Source organism: Quercus suber, unplaced genomic scaffold (assembly GCF_002906115.3).
Source record: "Quercus suber isolate HL8 unplaced genomic scaffold, Cork oak 2.0 scaffold_226, whole genome shotgun sequence".
Lineage (NCBI taxonomy): Eukaryota > Viridiplantae > Streptophyta > Magnoliopsida > Fagales > Fagaceae > Quercus > Quercus suber.
In genome coordinates, this window is record NW_027069684.1 from 501492 (window position 1) to 524965 (window position 23474).

General features: G+C 36.7%; 2 protein-coding genes across 2 annotated transcripts; both read left to right on the forward strand.

Annotated features, from left to right (window-relative positions):
- The first annotated feature begins 8275 nt into the window (after positions 1-8275).
- On the forward strand, positions 8276-12819 carry LOC112027804 (protein arginine N-methyltransferase 1.6-like). Its single transcript, XM_065780141.1, has 9 exons — positions 8276-8733; positions 8819-9074; positions 9686-9811; positions 10394-10558; positions 10642-10760; positions 10856-10935; positions 11461-11720; positions 11845-12081; positions 12387-12819. The coding sequence occupies exons 1-9, from the start codon at positions 8384-8386 to the stop codon at positions 12462-12464; spliced, it is 1671 nt and encodes a 556-aa protein (XP_065636213.1). The 5' UTR covers positions 8276-8383; the 3' UTR covers positions 12465-12819.
- A 503-nt stretch (positions 12820-13322) lies between these two features.
- Positions 13323-21633, forward strand: LOC111983087 (protein arginine N-methyltransferase 1.6). The gene is made up of 14 exons (XM_065780142.1): positions 13323-13598; positions 13684-13939; positions 14551-14676; positions 15259-15423; positions 15507-15625; positions 16135-16214; positions 16694-16953; positions 17078-17314; positions 17620-17693; positions 19090-19183; positions 19282-19431; positions 19560-19634; positions 20979-21075; positions 21214-21633. Exons 1-14 carry the CDS (start codon positions 13360-13362, stop codon positions 21369-21371), a joined length of 2130 nt encoding a protein of 709 aa, XP_065636214.1. The 5' UTR covers positions 13323-13359; the 3' UTR covers positions 21372-21633.
- Positions 21634-23474: the final 1841 nt, after the last annotated feature.

Sequence of the window (23474 nt, forward strand, 5' to 3'; positions counted from 1 at the left end):
GTGGCAGGTATTAATCTAAAAAAACAAGTGAAAGTAATGTGATGAGAAACAGGTGTGTGACTGTGAAGGCTTGAGCTTTTAGTGGTGACAAACGAGCCCAGTTACTAGCCTTTTTAGTGAATTTTTTTTTTTTGCGTGGGAGAAATTGTGAGAACCGTTCACGGTTCTGAGAACTATGAGGTTCAACAGCAGTTCAAACGGTGCACGGCTGAACAAGGCAACGACACAATAGCAGGGGCAGAGTTGATAGAGAATAGAGGAGATTAATGGGAATGAAGGGTATGTATTTGAGGGTATATTCGGTATTTTGAACCCATAACAAGTGAAACAGGAGAACATGATATCAGTTTTAATTTGCGTTTTGAAAAAAGTTGCCTGATATTGTGAATTGATAACGCTCTATTTTGGCGTTTTGTAAAAACGCATTTCCTTATAAATCGCCTAGCCAAACAACTATAATTAGCGTTTTCATTAACAAACACACGTTTACCCAACCAAACCTCCCAACCAAATGGGCTCTAAATGAGTTGAAAAATAATCTTCTAACTTCTCTTATTTAGCTTACTGGGAGATAAAATTGTTTTCCAAAAGAAATTAGTGGAAAACAATTTTAAAAATAAGCTATACTTTTTATGTAGATTAAAGATAGTTTTTTTTTTTTACTAATTTTTTCTAATGCTACCAAACACTAAAAAATACATAAAACTATTTTTACAGAATATTTTCCACCGAAACAAACAAAAAATGTAAACTGTATAAGAGCATTAGTATTGGTGGTGCTAAAAAGCTATATTGCTATTTTTAGCACCACCAAATACAAAAATAAGACTACATTGGTGGAGCCAAAGCCAAATATTTTGGCTCCACAGCTACAGTGCATAGCTGCTTTTGGCTGCACACTGTAGCTCAAGGTAAAAAAAATAATAATATTATATTCGGTCTCTCTCTTTTTGATTTATTTTTTTCTCTCTTTCTCTATCCAGCTTTTCTCAATTCTTTGCAACTTCTCTTTCTCTCTAGCGCTGCCCCTATCTCCCTCTCAACTGAACCAAGCCCTTTTTTGTGGTGTCACCTAGGTTCGTTGAGATCGCCATCATCAATGTGGGCTCGTGGTGGTGGTCCGGTGTAGGTTCGTGATGGGTTCGTGGTGGTGGGTCGGTGTGGGTTTGTGGTGTGGGTCGGCTAGGTGGGTTCATGGTGGTGGGCCGGTGTGGGTCGGGTTTGTGTGGTTGGGTGGTTTGGATCGGTGGGTTTAATGGTAGTGTGGGTTGTTGACTGGGATCGGTGGTTGGCTGGGTTAATTTGCATTTGGGTATGTGTGTTTCCCAATCTGTATTTAGGTCTTTTTGTGGGTTTGGTGGCTGTGGTAGTGGTGATGGTGGTTGTAGTGGTAGTTTGGTAGTTGTGGTTGTGGTTACCGTGGTTTTGGTGGTTATGGCTGTGTTGGGTGGTGGTTTGTATTTTTTTTTTCCTTGCCTTGGCTTGTGGTTGAGGTTGTTGCTAGTGGAGTGGTGGTGGAGGTCGTTGTGGTTGGTTGAAAAGTTTTTGTGGTGAATATTTTTATCTATACTATAGGCTTTCTCTGTTTGGACCAGATTTTTTTTTTCTAAAATACCCCTAGGTTTAAGTAGAAACAAAATTAAAAGATAGTTTGGTAAAAATAATTGTCCAACTTGCACTAAAACATTGCCAACAAAATAGGAATACTCTTCCACTAACCCACTTCTTCAAAGTAACTATACATTTATTTATTTATTTTTAAATAGAAAAATAAGTTAAACAACTCACGTTGCTGCTGTTTTTTTCCTTTAAAAGAAAAAAACCATGTTAGGCCGAAAACAAAACTAAATATCAGAAATAAAAAATAAAAAATAATAGTTATAAAAAAACTAAACTAAATAGATATATACACTTTTTTTTTTTTTTGATAAGTAGATACATCTTTAACTCCCACNTAATCACCAACATCATAACACAAGGGCAAACCCACATCAAAAGCTCACAAGTTAAATGTATTCAAATACATAGTTTACTTCCAAGTAGTTTCATAAGATATTTCAATAACCAAATTATCCACAATATTCTCAAAGACGTCAAAACCTTTTCTTGTCAAAAATGTTTTGCATCAACTTTCCCAATTATCAAAGCATCTTTAAATTTTCCAATATACCATAAAATCCATGAATTTCATTCTCAAGAATTTAGTCAAAGATGCTAGTCTTTTCCTCGCTAATAATTCATGCGTTTCCCCATATGCAATAAGAAATATGATGCACTTTTAATGCCTCATGCGTTTTCCAAAAATGATTGTTGATGCCCATTTTTGGCAAAAGAGCCTAATTGTAGAAGAAGCCTAACAATATGAAAGAGGTAGAGAAAGAAAAGAGCAAAGTAAAGACCATTGGGCCAGAATGACATGAATAATGGTCCACAGGCCTACGAAATAGTAAAAAGGCCCCCCAAAGAAAGCAAATAGGCCCAAGGGAGCCCCAAAGAATGAAGTAGTAACCCATGGAAATCATAAAAAACAAAAAGAAAGCAAAAATGAGCTGGATGAGCCCAAAGAAAGGAATTAGTAAATGGGATTGGTTCAAAGGCCAATAAACCCAAAGATAAAGGATGTGGTAATTGGGCCAGGGAAGTCCAAAAGATTTAGCAAAAACCCATGAGAATGTAAGAAGTAGGAAAGAATGAAATGGGGCAAGGATGTCCCAAAGAATGAAACGGGCTGAGGATGCCGAAGGAATAACATGAGTCGGGAAAGCCCAAGATATTATATGGACTGACCCAGCAATAATACTGGGCAGTGTAAACTAAAGGAAGGAATAACATATGAAACTAGCATGGCAAGCACTTCATATCGTAAGCCCAGAAGTGGTACAGTAAACAAGGGTAAACAACATCATGGCAGGAATAATGCAGTGGCATGGCAAGAGCACCAGCTAGCCCACGGACCAAAAGTGAAAGGAGACATAGGTCCAATTAAAGAAGAGAAAGCCCACACCCAAGCAATGCTCAGCCTAAAGGAGAAATGAGATGCAAAGAATAAAGACTTAAGAAATCATCCACGTCACAAGAGTTAAACAAGCACTAAAATGTGCAGCAGAGTTAGAAAAATTTGTAGGGAATGGTAAATGCATAAACGCCAAAAAAGTAATGGACTCATATGAAAGTGGAGCACGAATAAGGCTCAGGCACCACCTACCTGTACCCAACTAATACAGGGGAGATGGGCCCCGGGTCTAAGGTAAGAAAGGGTGTGGTCTAGCAGTAGGGAGAAGGGGAAGCCTATTTTGAGGTTCCCGTTTAAGCTCTTTTGAAGGAAATGTCCTGCTGGGATGACATACCACCCAAAAGAGGCAAACATGAGCTGAAATCACTAAGTGTATGCTATAGGGGTTAGTAAGAGAAAAACCTAGCCCTTATTTGGATGAGAGTTCAAAAGGAAGTAGAAAACAAAAAATAAAAACTACTTTTGTCTGGGAATGAGGCATGACATGACCAACACAGCGTAGTGGTGGTGGCTAGGCAACCGACAGACCAGTGGGCAATCCAGGAAGGATACCCACAATAGGCCAAAAGTAGTTAAGGGGTAAAAATAGTAAATCTAGCAAGTTAAGAATCTAAGATTAAGCCACTTAGGTCTATTTTCCAAAGTGAGTAACTTCTATAGTAGGATTCTCCTATGAGGTTACCCACATTGGAGATTGGTTCCCTTCTTAAACTTGAATCTGCTAAGAAGCCAAGTTTGTTCCTTTAGCAGACTAATCCTCTTTTCTTTTGTTATAGTTAACTAAGGACTAATGCTGTTTTCTTGTTATTTATCTATTCTTTTCATAATCACATTATCGTATTTCTCCTTTATGGAACTGTTTAAGCATTCTCGAATATTTTAGTTGAAATATTTTAGTTATCCAGTTGTATTATGTGTTTCCTGCTATAACATTTTTTGTGATAGCTTTTCCTACCATGGGCACTTGACACCCCTAAGGTTCCTGCTAGGGCTCTAACTTTACGCACAAGCTGGCCTAAGGTGAGTTTCAATTAGGCCAGTCCCACCTCTCCTACCTTAGAATCATAGGGCCGTAGTACAGCAGAAGGGATCAAGCCCAAGACGTAAAATAGGCCCACCACGTTTAAATTGGTGACTTCACTAGGGAGTTGGGAAAAAGACAAGAAAGGCAGATAAAACCCTCGCGAGTTATGCCCCCAAGGTCAAAAACGAACATGAGTGTCGTGCCCTCACAAGTAGAATCAAGGCCAACCACGCCCCACCAGCACAAACCCAATCAAGTTGAAGGTGTTAATAGAGCGGGGGCTGAGCCACAGTTGCAACAAAGAACTCCTGCAAACAATACCAACTTTTTTATTGAAGTGTTGTAATCTATGTAGCATTCCCAGCAACAGCTGATGGAAGAGATTCGCTAGTTAAAGGCGGAGAAGACGAAAGAGAAAGGAAGCCAGCATGACCTAGAGCATGCAGCAAACAAGGAAGAAACCCCCATAGGGGGTGGCCCACAGAACACAGAACAACGTTTCATTACCATGGCCGAAGTAGTAGCACTTTTAGAGTAGGAAAAGGCCAAAGTGCGCAAGGAGAGATTCTATGCACGAGTGCCTCCTTATTCGCTGAGAATACTCAGCGAGCCATATCCTGAAAGAGATGAGCCACGAACTTTCGCACAATACAATGGCAGAAGGGGAAGTGTTGTCGAACACATGAGTAAATTTATTGACACCCTTGGTCCCTATGCAGTAGACGAGGATTTATGTCTTCAAGAGTTTTCCAAATCCCTATGTGACCGAGCGTACACCTAGTACACCGGTTTGAAACTAGGATCAATCCCGACGTGGGACAATATGGTGGATATATTTTGCACCAAGTATTTTCATGGAGAAGAAATAGTAGCACTTGCAACTTTGCAAGCAACCAAGCAAAAGAGCGGTGACGACCTGATGGAATACATTAAAAGGTTTAGGGACATAGCCCTCGACTGCTATGACCACTGTGAAGAAAAGACACTGGTGGAAATGTGTATAGGAATAAGGGCGTAAAGTGTGCCACTTTAAGCGTTCATTTATGGCCTAAAGCAAGCGTCTAGACAATGGTATTTCAAATTTCATAAGATTGTTATTTCGATTGGTTTCGAAATGATGGAAGAAGACCATTGTGTGTATGTCAAACGATCAGGAAAGAGTTCAATTATCCTGTCTTTGTATATGGACAACATTTTGTTGGCTGGAAATGATATGGAGATGATTGTCACCACTAAAAGGTGGTTGTCCTCTATTTTTGAAATGAAGGACATCAAAGAGGCTAATTATGTGATTGGAGTTTAGATTTTCAGGGATCACTCAAAGAAGCATCTTGGTTTGTCTCAAGAAACTTACATAAAGATGATCTTAGAGCGATTTTGTATGCATAATTCCAAACCCATAGACACTCCAATTGAGAAGGGACATACATTAAGCCTTAAAGATTGCCTTAAATTAGAAAAGGAAAAGAGAGAAATGGCAAGAGTTCCCTATGCAAGTGCAGTTGGAAGTCTGATGTATGCTATGTTGTGTACTCGACCGGACATCTGTTTTGCAGTTAGTATGGTTAGTCATTATCAAAGTAATCCAGGACCTGTTCATTGGCAAGTAGTTAAGAGGATTTTTCGATACCTTCGTAGGACATCAGATCTCATTCTTTGCTATCAAGGTGGAGATTTGAGATTGAGAGGTTATTCTAATACTGACTGGGCCAGTGATAGAGATGAGCGCAAGTCCACTACAGGTTAATCATTTCTACTTAGTGGTGCAGCTATCTCTTGGTGCAGTAAGAAACAGTCTTGCATTGCTTTATCCACAATGGAGTTTGAGTATGTTGCTTGTTCAGCAACAGCACAAGAAGCTATTTGGTTAAAAAGATTTTTCCAAAGCCTAAGGGTGACATCTCTTGCAGATGAAGCTGTAAAGATGTAATATAATAGTATGGCAACCTTGGCTCATGCTAAAGATTCTAAGTATCCTAGCAAAAGCAAAAACATACAGACTCATTATAACTACATTCATCTTGCTATTACACAAGGAGAGGTGATCCTCCAACATATCTCCTCTAGTAGGATGGTGGCTAATCCACTTACTAAAGCCATTGCTAAAGATGCCTTTCAGGCTCATGTTAGGTTTTTGGGACTTTGTAGGATTTGATATGTTTTTGAATACCTTACGGACATTTATGTTTATTCATACTTTATGCAATAATGATGTTATTCATTTTGATTCATCTTGTGATTTGATTGATATTGCATACCGAGCACACATTATTTGAGAATATGTCACCAAGCTTAGATTAATCTACTCACATAGACGATAACCCTAGCACTTGAGTAGCGTGTAGGATGAGACATAGTGATCACTTTGTTTTTCTGTAAATCAAGTAAGTGATCATCTTGACGTTTAAGGAAGCATGCAAGATAATATAATGAATGTCGCCTTAGCTAGGCTAAGATGAGACTTATAGGAGTCGCACTTGTAGTGTATCCACAACTTCATGAAGCTTGAATAAAGCCAAATGTGAGATCTTGGACAAGAACTTGATGTGTAACTGTGCTGAGAAACTCAGGTTGGTTGCCATTATGGCAATTGAATTAAGATTTGTACGGTGTTTGAGTGTGACAAGCCTAGTTGAGTGGGAGCTCCACCGTAGCATCAAATTATACTGTATGTGCTATAGCCGACCAATTAAGGGAGTGATTGGATAGATCCCTACTTCATCACTATGTAAGCCCTAGTCGACCATATATGGTCCATTCTGTGCCCATTTTTTCGAACTAGAACTATGTCATGAAGTGAATGTTTGATGTCGCTACATTAGCATGTCATCTCAGGGCCATGATATATACGGTCTCACGGAGCATGTCTAGAAAACGCGGTCAAGTGTGAATGAATTGACATGAGCGTTTGGGGAAGATTATTTAGAACACACCATTTATTTTATGGCTCATAGCCCGGGCAATTATGAGGAATTTGTTTTTCAACATAATCATGAGCATATTATATGGTATAGGATTAAGTGTTGCTCTAAGTTTTGAACTCATGATGGATTAAAGAAACTTGATTGGGTGTGATCAAATAATCTGGGGCATAAACGAGATATTATGAGTGATGTAATATGTTAGTTTAGATGGTGACTTAATATAGTACTCCTACCCTACACCTTCTCGTCAGGTCGCACACTCCATTTATCTGTATAAAGAGAGGATTGGACAAGTGATTGAAAGGAGCCAGTTCTAACTATAGTACCCAGTGTGGACGAGTGGGAGATGTTAGAAATTGGCTGGTTTTAACCCAACCCATAAACCATGGGCCATGGATCGTCCACATAGGTTATCTGATAAGTAAGTTTAAATTTAAACTAACTGATATTTGTATGAGTTATCAATATCAGTAATGGAGTAATTTAAACTTAACAGATGAGATCTTTTAGGGATCACATATATCTAATAGTAGATGAATCTCTACAAGTATTTAAAAAATACTCCTACATCAGTCAGATAAATAAGAGATATAGTGAGTGAGCATACATATAGTTTGTTAGTGCTCTTTCAAAATAAGCTATTTCTTTGGGACACCATCTACTGTTCCCTAAAATTTGGAGCGTGGAAATGAGGAGAGACTTTAGTAGCCTCTCTTGCAACTTGGAGGTGTTCCACAAAGGAGCTCGTAAGGAGTTCGTAAAGCAAGTAAAGAACAGGATCCGGCAATTTGGTGATCTATTCCACCAAAGGTATGTCTATATGACCTCTAGTAAAGCATATAACTATTCAACAAAATTCATACTCTTTGTTACTTGTTTAATTGATATATCATGTTTAATCCTTTTATTAACTTTTTTTTTTCTTTTCTACATTTTTGTTGTCTTATTATCTTGAATTTGCTCACTTTTTCTCATTGGTTTATTAATACTCATCTATCATTTTTCAATTGTTTTAATTTGCAGGCTTGAAATTTTGCACTTACACATTTGTAAGAAGTTTATTTTTTATTTGTTCAACATTTCCTATAAAGTATAAAATCGAATTTATCACTTTCTTTTTTTATAAATTCTGATTTTCTTTATAAAGTTTAGAATTGTGAGATATTCATAAATAAATAAAAACTAACGAAATAGATGGATATATACTTATGATATCAAAAACTTCCATTTGAAATTTTAACCCAAAGCATTCAAGAGAAAAACTTTCAGACCAAATAGTGTATTTAAAAAAAATATATATATATGGTGAATATGTAATAATAAGCCATATTCAAGGTCAAAACAAGTTTGTAAAACCCTTCACTCTCTCAAGTAGAAACGCCGTCGTTCGAAATCGCTCAACATGTCTCTAAACCCAATTCCATGGCTTCTCTAATCCCAGCAACACTCTCTCTTCACTCCCGGCTAACCCGTTTGACCCTGACTCTAACGCAAACACCCCGACCACTACTTCGCTTCAAGGCCACCCGAGCCATGAGCTCCGAGTCAACTCAACGCGCCTTCCAGCTCAGACTCGACCCTCTCACCGGCAACTCAGAATGGATCGTCATCGAAGAACAAGAACAAGAAGAACAAATTTCAAACAATTCCCAGAAACCCCTTTTGGCTACGACGTCGTATCTAGACATGCTCAACGACTCTCCTCGTAACAAAGCCTTCCGCCAAGCCATCGATAAAACCGTTACCCAACCCTGCCACGTCATCGACATCGGGTAAAAAAAACCTTAAAATCACATCAAGTACGTGTCGTTCTCTCACTGCGCAAAAATTATATGAATGTGTGTACTGTGTGTGCAGTGCTGGGACTGGGTTGCTGTCAATGATGGCTGCAAGGGCAATGTGCAATGGGGACTCATCAACGACATGTCGTCGTAGTAGTGGTAGTAGTAGTACTGAGGGAATGGTAACGGCGTGTGAGTCTTACTTGCCAATGGTGAAGTTGATGCGCAAAGTAGCGAGGCTCAATGGCATGGAAAGAAAGATTAAAGTTTTCAACAAGCGCTCTGATGAGCTCCAAGTTGGCGTTGATATTCCTTCACGTGCAGATATTCTTGTGGGTGACATTACATTGATTATATATTTCTTTCAGTAGTTGCAGCTTTAAAAATTTTAAAATGTATCAGTTTCGCAATAAGTCTAATTATGCAACAAATTTCACAACTGCTGAGGTGGTAGAGTGTGATAAGTGCATAATAAAAGTATTGTCAGGCGATCTCATGTTACGTTGCATTAATTACAGCCTGCCACCTGGACAAGTTGTGAAATTTGTCGTGTTAGTAGCATTGTTGATCAATTTAATCGTCTGGCAATTTGTTGTTAGGCAACATCAGCTTTCTAATGTGCTATATCAAGCAGATTTTTTTAAGGGCATATAGACGGGGACAAAGATGATATCTTTTAAAACTTCTAGTATTTGAGGAACGAAATTCAAACATGGACCAAACTTTAGAGACATGAAGTGTATTTTACCATTTCAGCCTCTATGTTTTATGTATCATTCTGAGCTTCAATTCCCTTGTTTAAGATGGGGGTTGTTAGTGAATATGGGAGCCACGGTTGATTGTATAAGATGAATAATTGGGTTTCACTAAATGTTGTCCTTTTGAGCACAAATTTCTTTGGTTGGTTCCCTGTTTTATTGGGTCTTGCCATCTGTAATTGCAGGTTAGTGAGATACTGGACTCGGAATTACTGGGCGAAGGGCTAATACCATCTCTACAACATGCACATGACATGCTGTTGGTGGAAAATCCACAAACAGTGCCATACCGAGCAACTACCTATGGCCAGGTGTTCAAAAATACTAACTTTATCGTTTGTGAAATTTTTTTGACACATTATTCTCCTTTTTGTTATTTCTGTCTTTCTATTAAAATAAAAGTTGACATGCTATGTACAGCTTATTATATGCATGTTCTGGTCTTGAATTTGTCCTCTTAAGAGTGATCCTAGTTTTTTGGATATATTATACTGAAGGATAGTATTAGAAGGCAATTTTTCTGAAATGCTTTCCTGCCACTACGAAATTTATGACATGTAAAAGCAATTTGCTTTTACTCTGAAAATTGTCCGTACCGAAGTTTCTGTGTCTTTCTTCTAAGATTCTATTTTTGGTTTTATCATTGTATGTAATTGTGTTTATTGATCTTATGGTGCCTCACAGACATTTGTAAATATGTTGCACTTTTTTTTTTTTGGATAGATTGTAATTATGTTACAGTAATTAGTAGTACATTATTATGGTATCTGTTAAGTTTATTTTTAATTTTACTTCTCTAGGTTGAGATGGATTTCATTTGATCATTTCAAGGCTAACACAGTCTCCCCACCCCAAAACACCTCTCTTCTTTTCTTCTTCTCACCCTTACTCAGTTGGTTGAAAGCAAATTTTTGTGGAAGCTACATGATTTACATAATAATGAAGCAGACGCAGGTGATGGCATTTGTCTTGTTCCAAGTGGGTTGGATAGTATTTTACATGTCAAATCCCAACAATATGCCATGCATTGTGATGCAATAAAAGAAGAAATAAAGCTGGTAATGTCATTTATTACTTATCAGCAAACTTCCTTGGAAATTACTAGTGTTTTAATTTTCTACTTAAATTAAGATTCATCCAGCTGTCAGAACCCTTCAAAATTTTTGAATTTGATTTTTGGAAACGGCCAGACAGTCATCGAGAAATTGAGCTGCACATAAAGGCGACTAATGACGGTAGAGTTAATGCTGTAGTTTCATGGTAATCACATCTGTTCTCCAACAGTTGTTCGCTGCGGCAGTATTCTTTCCTACGATGGTTCTGATGCCTCTGTGTGTCTGTTTGTGCGTATTCAGGTGGATACTTCAGCTTGATTGTGAAGGGACTATCTTTTATTCTACTGCTCCTAGATGGATAAGTTCAGCAATGAACACAAGTTAGTTATATATACAATTCTCTTGTGATTGGAATCATTTTCATTCTAGTTTCTGCTGTAATTATACACTTACTGTGCGTTGGAAGTTAGGCCACTTAGTAAAGAAGTGTATCTTCAAGTGACTGAGAGACCGAGAGAATGTTTAAGAATGCTTGCCCTATGAATGTGGTTAATATGAAATATAATACTTGGGACAAAATACTGAACGTATGTGTTTACCTTTTCTGGAATTAATGTTTTCCTAAACCTTGTTTGCATCCATCATCCATGCCTTTGAGGAAATATGTTGATGGCGTGAGCTACGTAGCTAGCCTTTTTGTTGATATACAGTCAAGAAACTTTTGTGGGTAAATGAAAGCTAATCATACAAGTTTAGTTGAATGGTGCTGTTTCAATGCCTGATGCTGCTTTCTGGTTCACCCTTAAGAATTTTACCTAGGGCTTCAGTTACTAGATAAATTCCTCAGTAGAACTTTGTAGTTTCATGCTCTTGTAACTTATAAAGGTGGTTTGATGCTTCATCAGGTGCTGGGCATTGGTGTGACCATTGGAAACAGTGTGTTTGGTTTGTTCCAGGAAAAGGTATGTCTGTCTCCAAGGACGAAGAGGTTTATTTACACGCTGTTCATGCTGAAACTAGCATCTTTTATAATCTCAAGACCGATGTCCCGAGAAAAAGTGGCTTTGACACTGGCGATCCACAGCTCATACTATCACCAGAAAGAATAGCAATTTATGGAGACAGAGAATGGAGACAATCCATGTTTCAAGCCTTAAGAAATGCTGTAATCTCTCTCTTTCTCCCACATGCATGCATACACCTGTGCACATATTTACACAAACTTTTTCTCATCCTTGTTCTATTTTTCCACATCTTTTACCTTTTCTAAATCAGAGTATTCTTTACAGTTGCAGGAAAGAGTTAATTCACTATGCATTGTTGCGGATGATAGTGTTTTCTTAACCCTTCTTGTTGCACATCTTTCAAAAACATCACATGTAATATCATTGTTTCCGGGGCTGAGGGACAAGGGTGCCCAATATTTGCAAGCTGTTGCTGATGCAAACGGTTTTTCAATGGATCGTGTTGAAGTTCTTGAAAAGAGGAAAACATGTTTGACTATGCATGATACACATCAGAAAAAGGTAATTCCATCCTAGTTTGCCAGGATACCTCTCTGACATGCTTCGAAATATTACTCCTTTTTTTTTTCTTTATTTAAAACTTATGTTCAGAACAAAACGAGTGGTTTAAGATGCCAAAGTTATAGGACCCCAACCATGTGGTTATATGTGTTTGCATATTACTTAATAGCATATCTTTGGTTGAGCATTGTGACATTTATCCACTATTCTTTGAAAATTTTGGCTTGATTAACTATATTACTCCAAATTACTATTAACCAATTATAATTTGGATATAAACAATTTGTAATTATACTCTTATGTAGGTTGATCTATTGATCGGAGAACCATTCTATTATGGAAATGAGGGCATGCTTCCATGGCAGAATCTGCGATTTTGGTAAATTGAATTATTATTTGATCCTGCTGTATTTTATGCTTTAATGAATATCTATGGCATGTGGATCCTGGTGGCATTAAGTGTTTGACTTGGACTCTAGTAAAGATAGCTTGTAGTCTCTGAATATAAACTACACTTCGGATCTCAAAACATGCCTACTTTATTTGGCCCTGAACTTTGTAAGGTGTTGTGTGCATCTGCTTTTATATAGCATATTCTATAATGGAATTAGTATCTTCATTTATTGACAATCGATGCATTAGTCATAAAGAACCTAGGATTTATGTAATTGGCCGCTTGGCCATTATTAATGTAACTCATTTTATGCTAGATATTAAAAAAGTCACACGCTCGAGAACCTATTCTCACAGCTAAGATTGGCAGTTCATGTCTGTTGACAAATAATAGCATTAGATAAGCCAATTGACATATTTAAGATGTGCCAAATGTATGCCCAATTGAAACCTGTGGGTTTGAAATTGCATTACTGTTGTGTACTTGAATGAAGATTAGGTGTACATCTGTCATCTGCTGATGCTCATTATTTGGGTAATATCATCCCTTCAATAACTGATTGCAGCTATCAACAATTTGCTGCCAAAAAAATTTACTAGCATGAACATATGCTTTCTCCAAAAAGTATTAGTGATACTGACCTCCACTTGTGCGGTCCTAATGATTGTGGTTATATCTGTTGAAACTTTCAATTTTAGTTTAAATTGCCATCTAAAATATAAGTTTATTTCAGGCATAAACTGTACCTCTCAAAGGTTAGAGTGTAAATATGAAAATATGCTTTTTCTTTGCAGCTTCAGATCCTAATATAATTTTGGTTTGCAAGATTGGTGTATGGTTTTGTGCTTCCCCGACCACTACTTCGCTTCAAGGCCACCCGAGCCATGAGCTCCGAGTCAACTCAACGCGCCTTCCAGCTCAGACTCGACCCTCTCACCGGCAACTCAGAATGGATCGTCATCGAAGAACAAGAACAAGAAGAACAAATTTCAAACAATTCCCAGAAACCCCTTTTGGCTACGACGTCGTATCTAGACATGCTCAACGACTCTCCTCGTAACAAAGCCTTCCGCCAAGCCATCGATAAAACCGTTACCCAACCCTGCCACGTCATCGACATCGGGTAAAAAAAACCTTAAAATCACATCAAGTACGTGTCGTTCTCTCACTGCGCAAAAATTATATGAATGTGTGTACTGTGTGTGCAGTGCTGGGACTGGGTTGCTGTCAATGATGGCTGCAAGGGCAATGTGCAATGGGGACTCATCAACGACATGTCGTCGTAGTAGTGGTAGTAGTAGTACTGAGGGAATGGTAACGGCGTGTGAGTCTTACTTGCCAATGGTGAAGTTGATGCGCAAAGTAGCGAGGCTCAATGGCATGGAAAGAAAGATTAAAGTTTTCAACAAGCGCTCTGATGAGCTCCAAGTTGGCGTTGATATTCCTTCACGTGCAGATATTCTTGTGGGTGACATTACATTGATTATATATTTCTTTCAGTAGTTGCAGCTTTAAAAATTTTAAAATGTATCAGTTTCGCAATAAGTCTAATTATGCAACAAATTTCACAACTGCTGAGGTGGTAGAGTGTGATAAGTGCATAATAAAAGTATTGTCAGGCGATCTCATGTTACGTTGCATTAATTACAGCCTGCCACCTGGACAAGTTGTGAAATTTGTCGTGTTAGTAGCATTGTTGATCAATTTAATCGTCTGGCAATTTGTTGTTAGGCAACATCAGCTTTCTAATGTGCTATATCAAGCAGATTTTTTTAAGGGCATATAGACGGGGACAAAGATGATATCTTTTAAAACTTCTAGTATTTGAGGAACGAAATTCAAACATGGACCAAACTTTAGAGACATGAAGTGTATTTTACCATTTCAGCCTCTATGTTTTATGTATCATTCTGAGCTTCAATTCCCTTGTTTAAGATGGGGGTTGTTAGTGAATATGGGAGCCACGGTTGATTGTATAAGATGAATAATTGGGTTTCACTAAATGTTGTCCTTTTGAGCACAAATTTCTTTGGTTGGTTCCCTGTTTTATTGGGTCTTGCCATCTGTAATTGCAGGTTAGTGAGATACTGGACTCGGAATTACTGGGCGAAGGGCTAATACCATCTCTACAACATGCACATGACATGCTGTTGGTGGAAAATCCACAAACAGTGCCATACCGAGCAACTACCTATGGCCAGGTGTTCAAAAATACTAACTTTATCGTTTGTGAAATTTTTTTGACACATTATTCTCCTTTTTGTTATTTCTGTCTTTCTATTAAAATAAAAGTTGACATGCTATGTACAGCTTATTATATGCATGTTCTGGTCTTGAATTTGTCCTCTTAAGAGTGATCCTAGTTTTTTGGATATATTATACTGAAGGATAGTATTAGAAGGCAATTTTTCTGAAATGCTTTCCTGCCACTACGAAATTTATGACATGTAAAAGCAATTTGCTTTTACTCTGAAAATTGTCCGTACCGAAGTTTCTGTGTCTTTCTTCTAAGATTCTATTTTTGGTTTTATCATTGTATGTAATTGTGTTTATTGATCTTATGGTGCCTCACAGACATTTGTAAATATGTTGCACTTTTTTTTTTTTGGATAGATTGTAATTATGTTACAGTAATTAGTAGTACATTATTATGGTATCTGTTAAGTTTATTTTTAATTTTACTTCTCTAGGTTGAGATGGATTTCATTTGATCATTTCAAGGCTAACACAGTCTCCCCACCCCAAAACACCTCTCTTCTTTTCTTCTTCTCACCCTTACTCAGTTGGTTGAAAGCAAATTTTTGTGGAAGCTACATGATTTACATAATAATGAAGCAGACGCAGGTGATGGCATTTGTCTTGTTCCAAGTGGGTTGGATAGTATTTTACATGTCAAATCCCAACAATATGCCATGCATTGTGATGCAATAAAAGAAGAAATAAAGCTGGTAATGTCATTTATTACTTATCAGCAAACTTCCTTGGAAATTACTAGTGTTTTAATTTTCTACTTAAATTAAGATTCATCCAGCTGTCAGAACCCTTCAAAATTTTTGAATTTGATTTTTGGAAACGGCCAGACAGTCATCGAGAAATTGAGCTGCACATAAAGGCGACTAATGACGGTAGAGTTAATGCTGTAGTTTCATGGTAATCACATCTGTTCTCCAACAGTTGTTCGCTGCGGCAGTATTCTTTCCTACGATGGTTCTGATGCCTCTGTGTGTCTGTTTGTGCGTATTCAGGTGGATACTTCAGCTTGATTGTGATGTCTTGTTCCAAGTGGGTTGGATAGTATTTTACATGTCAAATCCCAACAATATGCCATGCATTGTGATGCAATAAAAGAAGAAATAAAGCTGGTAATGTCATTTATTACTTATCAGCAAACTTCCTTGGAAATTACTAGTGTTTTAATTTTCTACTTAAATTAAGATTCATCCAGCTGTCAGAACCCTTCAAAATTTTTGAATTTGATTTTTGGAAACGGCCAGACAGTCATCGAGAAATTGAGCTGCACATAAAGGCGACTAATGACGGTAGAGTTAATGCTGTAGTTTCATGGTAATCACATCTGTTCTCCAACAGTTGTTCGCTGCGGCAGTATTCTTTCCTACGATGGTTCTGATGCCTCTGTGTGTCTGTTTGTGCGTATTCAGGTGGATACTTCAGCTTGATTGTGAAGGGACTATCTTTTATTCTACTGCTCCTGGATGGATAAGTTCAGCAATGAACACAAGTTAGTTATATATACAATTCTCTTGTGATTGGAAGCATTTTCATTCTAGTTTCTGCTGTAATTATACACTTACTGTGCGTAGGAAGTTAGGCCACTTGGTAAAGAAGTGTATCTTCAAGTGACTGAGACACCGAGAGAATGTTTAAGAATGCTTACTGAACGTATGTGTTTACCTTTTCTGGAATTAATGTTTTCCTAAACCTTGTTTGCATCCATCATCCATGCCTTTGAGGAAATATGTTGATGGCGTGAGCTACGTAGCTAGCCTTTTTGTTGATATACAGTCAAGAAACTTTTGTGGGTAAATGAAAGCTAATCATACAAGTTTAGTTGAATGGTGCTGTTTCAATGCCTGATGCTGCTTTCTGGTTCACCCTTAAGAATTTTACCTAGGGCTTCAGTTACTAGATAAATTCCTCAGTAGAACTTTGTAGTTTCATGCTCTTGTAACTTATAAAGGTGGTTTGATGCTTCATCAGGTGCTGGGCATTGGTGTGACCATTGGAAACAGTGTGTTTGGTTTGTTCCAGGAAAAGGTATGTCTGTCTCCAAGGACGAAGAGGTTTATTTACACGCTGTTCATGCTGAAACTAGCATCTTTTATAATCTCAAGACCGATGTCCCGAGAAAAAGTGGCTTTGACACTGGCGATCCACAGCTCATACTATCACCAGAAAGAATAGCAATTTATGGAGACAGAGAATGGAGACAATCCATGTTTCAAGCCTTAAGAAATGCTGTAATCTCTCTCTTTCTCCCACATGCATGCATACACCTGTGCACATATTTACACAAACTTTTTCTCATCCTTGTTCTATTTTTCCACATCTTTTACCTTTTCTAAATCAGAGTATTCTTTACAGTTGCAGGAAAGAGTTAATTCACTATGCATTGTTGCGGATGATAGTGTTTTCTTAACCCTTCTTGTTGCACATCTTTCAAAAACATCACATGTAATATCATTGTTTCCGGGGCTGAGGGACAAGGGTGCCCAATATTTGCAAGCTGTTGCTGATGCAAACGGTTTTTCAATGGATCGTGTTGAAGTTCTTGAAAAGAGGAAAACATGTTTGACTATGCATGATACACATCAGAAAAAGGTAATTCCATCCTAGTTTGCCAGGATACCTCTCTGACATGCTTCGAAATATTACTCCTTTTTTTTTTCTTTATTTAAAACTAATGTTCAGAATAAAACGAGTGGTTTAAGATGCCAAAGTTATAGGACCCCCACCATGTGGTTATATGTGTTTGCATATTACTTAATAGCATATCTTTGGTTGAGCATTGTGACATTTATCCACTATTCTTTGAAAATTTTGGCTTGATTAAATATATTACTCCAAATTACTATTAACCAATGATAATTTGGATATAAATAATTTGTAATTATACTCTTATGTAGGTTGATCTATTGATCGGAGAACCATTCTATTATGGAAATGAGGGCATGCTTCCATGGCAGAATCTGCGATTTTGGTAAATTGAATTATTATTTGATCCTGCTGTATTTTATGCTTTAATGAATATCTATGGCATGTGGATCCTGGTGGCATTAAGTGTTTGACTTGGACTCTAGTAAAGATAGCTTGTAGTCTCTGAATATAAACTACACTTCGGATCTCAAAACATGCCTACTTTATTTGGCCCTGAACTTTGTAAGGTGTTGTGTGCATCTGCTTTTATATAGCATATTCTATAATGGAATTAGTATCTTCATTTATTGACAATCAATGCATTAGTCATAAAGAACCTAGGATTTATGTAATTGGCCGCTTGGCCATTATTAATGTAACTCATTTTATGCTAGATATTAAAAAAGTCACACGCTCAAGAACCTATTCTCACAGCTAAGATTGGCAGTTCATGTCTGTTGACAAATAATAGCATTAGATAAGCCAATTGACATGTTTAAGATGTGCCAAACGTATGCCTAGTTGAAACCTGTGGGTTTGAAATTGCATTACTGTTGTGTACTTGAATGAAGATTAGGGGTACATCTGTCATCTGCTGATGCTCATTATTTGGGTAATATCATCCCTTCAATAACTGATTGCAGCTATCAACAATTTGCTGCCAAAAAAATTTACTAGCATGAACATATGCTTTCTCCAAAAAGTATTAATGATACTGACCTCCACTTGTGCGGTCCTAATGATTGTGGTTATATCTGTTGAAACTTTCAATTTTAGTTTAAATTGCCATCTAAAATATAAGTTTATTTCAGGCATAAACTGTACCTCTCAAAGGTTAGAGTGTAAATATGAAAATATGCTTTTTCTTTGCAGCTTCAGATCCTAATATAATTTTGGTTTGCAAGATTGGTGTATGGTTTTGTGCTTAAATCATGAATAGCTTAATTGCCTTATTAAGAATTCATTCATTCAACTGAAATGCATGAGTTTTTATGGGTTAACTTCTCTCATATTATAATTTTGTACAGGTGGATTTATAAAATATTACCAGGTATACTTCTAGTGAGGCAATGAAAGTTCTAAAGGTTCATTACGTCATGCATTAATTTGATCTGTTACTAAAAAAGTGTGCTCCTTGCTTAGTTGGTCTCACATCCTAATGCTATCTATCCATCCATTTATGTGAACAAGTCACCTATCCACTAATTTATTTCACCACTAAGACGTTCAGGATATTTAGTCAACCTTTGTTAATATTTGTTTTGTCCGGATTTGTTTAAATCATTGCCTCTCCAAAAGTTTGTTTATCACCATCCTTTTCTGTGGAAGTGTTAAATGAAGGTGGTCTGTTGATAGTCCAAACACACACACACAGAGTTATACACCTTTTGTTTTCTTTTTCTTTTTTCTTTTTTTTTTTTTATGTATTAATTTCCTTGTGTTTTTGGTCTGGGTTTAAGGAAGGAACGGTATTTGCTTGATTCTGTCCTCTCCAAAGATGTACTGGTTATGCCTTGTAAAGGACTACTGAAGGCTTGTGCAATGTCTCTCCCTGTAAGTTAATGTTGTACTTGTGTCATTGCGTCTTATTTGTTTGAACCAATATAGTGATTGTTTTGAGTAGATTATGTGATTGGAAAACTTTTTTTCAGGATTTATGGAAGAGTCGTCGTTGCTTGAGTAATATTGAAGGTTTTGACCATTCAGTTGTAAATACTACCTTAGGGGCATGCGGTGAATTACCTGCACCAGAAGAGGGTCCCTGTTTGCCTTTTTATATCTGGCAGTGTGGGGAAATTAAGGTAATCAATTTTCATAGAATTCATTTTTTATGAAGCAAATCTTCTCTGTAACAAAAGAAGATAAAATTCCTTTCTGGATGAAAATAATATCATTGTCGCTAATGAGGCTTCTTTGAAAAACATTCCAGGAACTCAGTGAGATATTTACCGTCATGGAGTTTGATTTTTCAAAACCAATAAAACCATGTTATGGAAAAGCCCAGGTATTCCGCTTGTGCCTTGTAAACAAGATGGCATTTTCATCCCAAAACAAAGTGGTATTAGACTTGGACATTCTTGTAAAAATTTGGTCATCTGGTGGCTAATATTAGTCCTGATCTTCCAATATCTTTTATGGTGGTTTATATTCTTAAATTTAGTTGCAAAGCAGGCCAAGAGCCTTGTAGCTCAACTAGCATTTCATGGCGTTTTTAATTAAGACGTCTAGGGTTCAAATCACCCCTCCCCCAACTATCGAATTATAAAAAATAAAAAGTTTCAAAGCGCATGTGAAGGAACATATTGCATGTTCATTGTTCTGCATCAAGGCATCAGACATGGTGAACCATTGCCTCATTGTTATATGAGCACCAATAATGGATTAATCTATATGAATTTCTATTATGGCACCCTCAGCCTTATTAGGCAACAGGCATGGTGAACCATTGCATCAATGTCTCTTGAGCAACAATGATGAAAAAATTTAATCATGGAATTTTAATGGTTTAAGTAGTGACCATGACATAGTGGAAGGTTTGTGCGCTGGGTACAACTTTTTCAGTACTAATTATGACATAGCCTACTGATTGAATCAGTTACTGAGTTGTGTGTGGCATCAAATGGACAAACCTTTTGTTCATAATGTAACATCCATTGACTAAAAATGACTGAATTTGCTATTTTTCCCATTACAAAATTCTTTTACGTACAAATTCACTTTGTGGCAATCAAAACAAATGTGATTTGTCTTGTCCAACAGTAATACAACAACCCAGCCTTATCAGTACTAATTATGACATAGCCTACTGATTGAATCAGTTACTGAGTTGTGTGTGGCATCAAATGGACAAACCTTTTGTTCATAATGTAACATCCATTGACTAAAAATGACTGAATTTGCTATTTTTCCCATTACAAAATTCTTTTACGTACAAATTCACTTTGTGGCAATCAAAACAAATGTGATTTGTCTTGTCCAACAGTAATACAACAACCCAGCCTTAGGCCCCAAAGTTTTTTCCAACAGCATATGTATTCTGTTCCATCATTCTATCTTATTTGAAGTCATATTCTTTGTTATCCCTTTAATTGACATGTCATTTTTTACTAAATATTATTTTAGGTTTTCCTCTACCTTGTTTCATTTCCTCGACTTAAATCAATTTACTCTTCCTCATTGCTCCAACAATAGTAACGGTTAAATATTTAATATACTCAGATTATCAATTTTGTTATTCTTATTGAAAATCATTGCTTGGTAATGGTAAACTTAACCACGATAAATATTTCATTACATTCTAAGGACCATATCATACTGCTTAATTGATTATTGAAAGTGTTTATTTTAGGTTGAATTCACTGAGCCTGGAATTTGTCATGGCTTTGCACTATGGATTGATTGGGTGATGGATTCAGATAATTCCATTGTGTTATCTACAGGGCCAGGTATGGTTTAACTCCGTGTAGAAGTGGCTAATAATTAATTGGTTACTTGATACTCAATCATATCCCACTTTCTCTTTGCAAAACAATCTTTAATTAGTAGGTCTTGCTTATATTTATCATTTTACATGTTTGATTCAGATAAGAGATATTGGAAGCAAGGAGTAAAGCTTCTGGCAAACCCTGTTGCAGTTGGAATCCATGAATCAAGAAAGACGGTGGAACATATTTCTACAGTAATTGAAGCATCTTTTGACCCGTCCAATGGTGAACTCATCATCAGAAACAACTTCATATAATGTCCACTGTTTTTTGGCATTCAAGCTGTTATATGCGGTTCTTCTGTTATTATGTAGTGACAAATAAATTATAGACCAAATGGTCAATTGTTAAATCTTTGTTGCCGTGTATTTAAAAGTTTTTATAGAAATTATGCTCTGACAGCCTGCAAAACATCCCATCTTCAGAGTTCTGTACTTCTCATTGATGCGTGGTCTATTTAAGATTTGTGATTTGGAGGTGCAGAATTTTTGTTGTAAATATGATAGCATTTTTATCGCCTTTGGGTGAGATAAGAATAGCATATGTTTTATAGAGCAATACCTCATGTAAATCATTCAGGATCATATTAGATAGAGCACCTGTTGTCCTGGTGAGAGGATTTAAAAAGAACCAGAATGCAACACAAATTTATTCATTGAATATTTTCACTCCCCATATGAAAGTTCGATGTAAAGTTAGAAGCTAATGGACTGAAGATAAGGGTGTAGTTGCTCCTGGTGTTGGAGAAAACTCCTGAACTTAGAGATAAAATAAGGCCTTTTATCAAGCACTAAATTGGGGAAGGTAATTCTGTGCTTCTTAGGCACGATAATTGGCATCCAGAAGAAACTTTACATCCAAAGTACGGATATAGGATAATTTATGATGTGGCCAGTTCATTTCATGCTGAAGTGGCTAGTATCAAACAAATGAACAAAGGGATTGTTGGAAATGGAACCCAACAATGTCAGAAGATATTGTAATCATTCAAAGCAAATTGTTTCAGTTAAAAATGGAACCCAACAAGGTCAGAAGATCTTGTAATCATTCAAAGCAAAATGTTTCAGGTGAAAATGGTGGGTGATGGTTGATTATTCAGTTTCTTGGCTTCTTTCTAATTCGGGGCAGTTTTCTAGTGCCCCTGCTTGGGAGCCTATTTGATTTAAGAAATTTGCTCCCTGCTGGTGATGGATTTTGGTCCGATTACCTAATTCAATTCCAAGAAAAGTGCCTTCTTTAATAGCTTTGGCCATCAAAAATAGATTATCTACATATAACAGAGTTGTGTGTTGGGCTTATGTCTGTTCTGCAGAAATTTCATGGAATCATTTGTTTTTGTTTTTTTTTTAATTTCTTTTTCTCTCAAAGAATTTGGTTACAGATTTTCATATGCTGTTTGGTTGAATAACCTGTTTACTGCTGATTGATGTAATGCAGTGGAGTGCCAGAGATCTCAAAGGTGGGGGTTTCAAAGTAATTTCGTAAGCTTGCTCTTTCTGCTTCTATATACCATTTATAATTGCAACGAAAAGTTTTGAGTTCATAAATGGCCTTATCAGATATGAAGAATATCTTGAAGTTGATCAAATTGGATGTCAAAGTAAATATATATTGAGTTTTGTAAGGGAGTAAAGAAGCTTATAGTAAACAAATATCTATACTGCTATCTATACCGCTATCTATACCAAGGATGCATATGTTAATGCTAGTTTTGGTTAATCCAGGACGTAGTGCTTTCTCGTTTTAGCTGCAGCTTGATGGTTGTTAATCTAGGTGGTTTGCAAATTCTTTGCTAATTGTCTTGTAGCCATTAGTATTGGAGTTTTAAAAGAATTGAGATATTTATGAACAATTTAGGCTTGACTTGTGTTGGGTCAAATAATTAATTTATTGACAGAATGCATGGCAAATGGGAAAAAGTCGTGTAAAGGAAGTTTTAATATAATTGTCAAGTAATAGGTAATTGTCATAGACAAGTGCTCCATTTCTGCAAGTAACATTGTTCAATGATTTTTCTTTTTCTTTTTTTTTTTCTTATTTTTGTAAATAAGTTGAAAATAGTAGGACTTAGTGTGAGTGGAATGAAGATTGCACACAAGAGAAACAAGAAGTGTAAGAAGATTATCGAATAGGAAAATTATAGAAACTAGTAAATAACATGGACTACTAAGAAAGTATAAAAGATAGTATGAACATAAGAAATAGAACACAAAACAAGATACAACAAACCAAAAGATATTATTAGATTTAACAACTTCTTGACATCAAACATATGAGACTCAAAGGACTTTTGTCTAGCTATGAAGGCTTCCTTCACTCTCTCTTGCCTTCTCAAGCTTACAAGGACTCTATTTATAGAC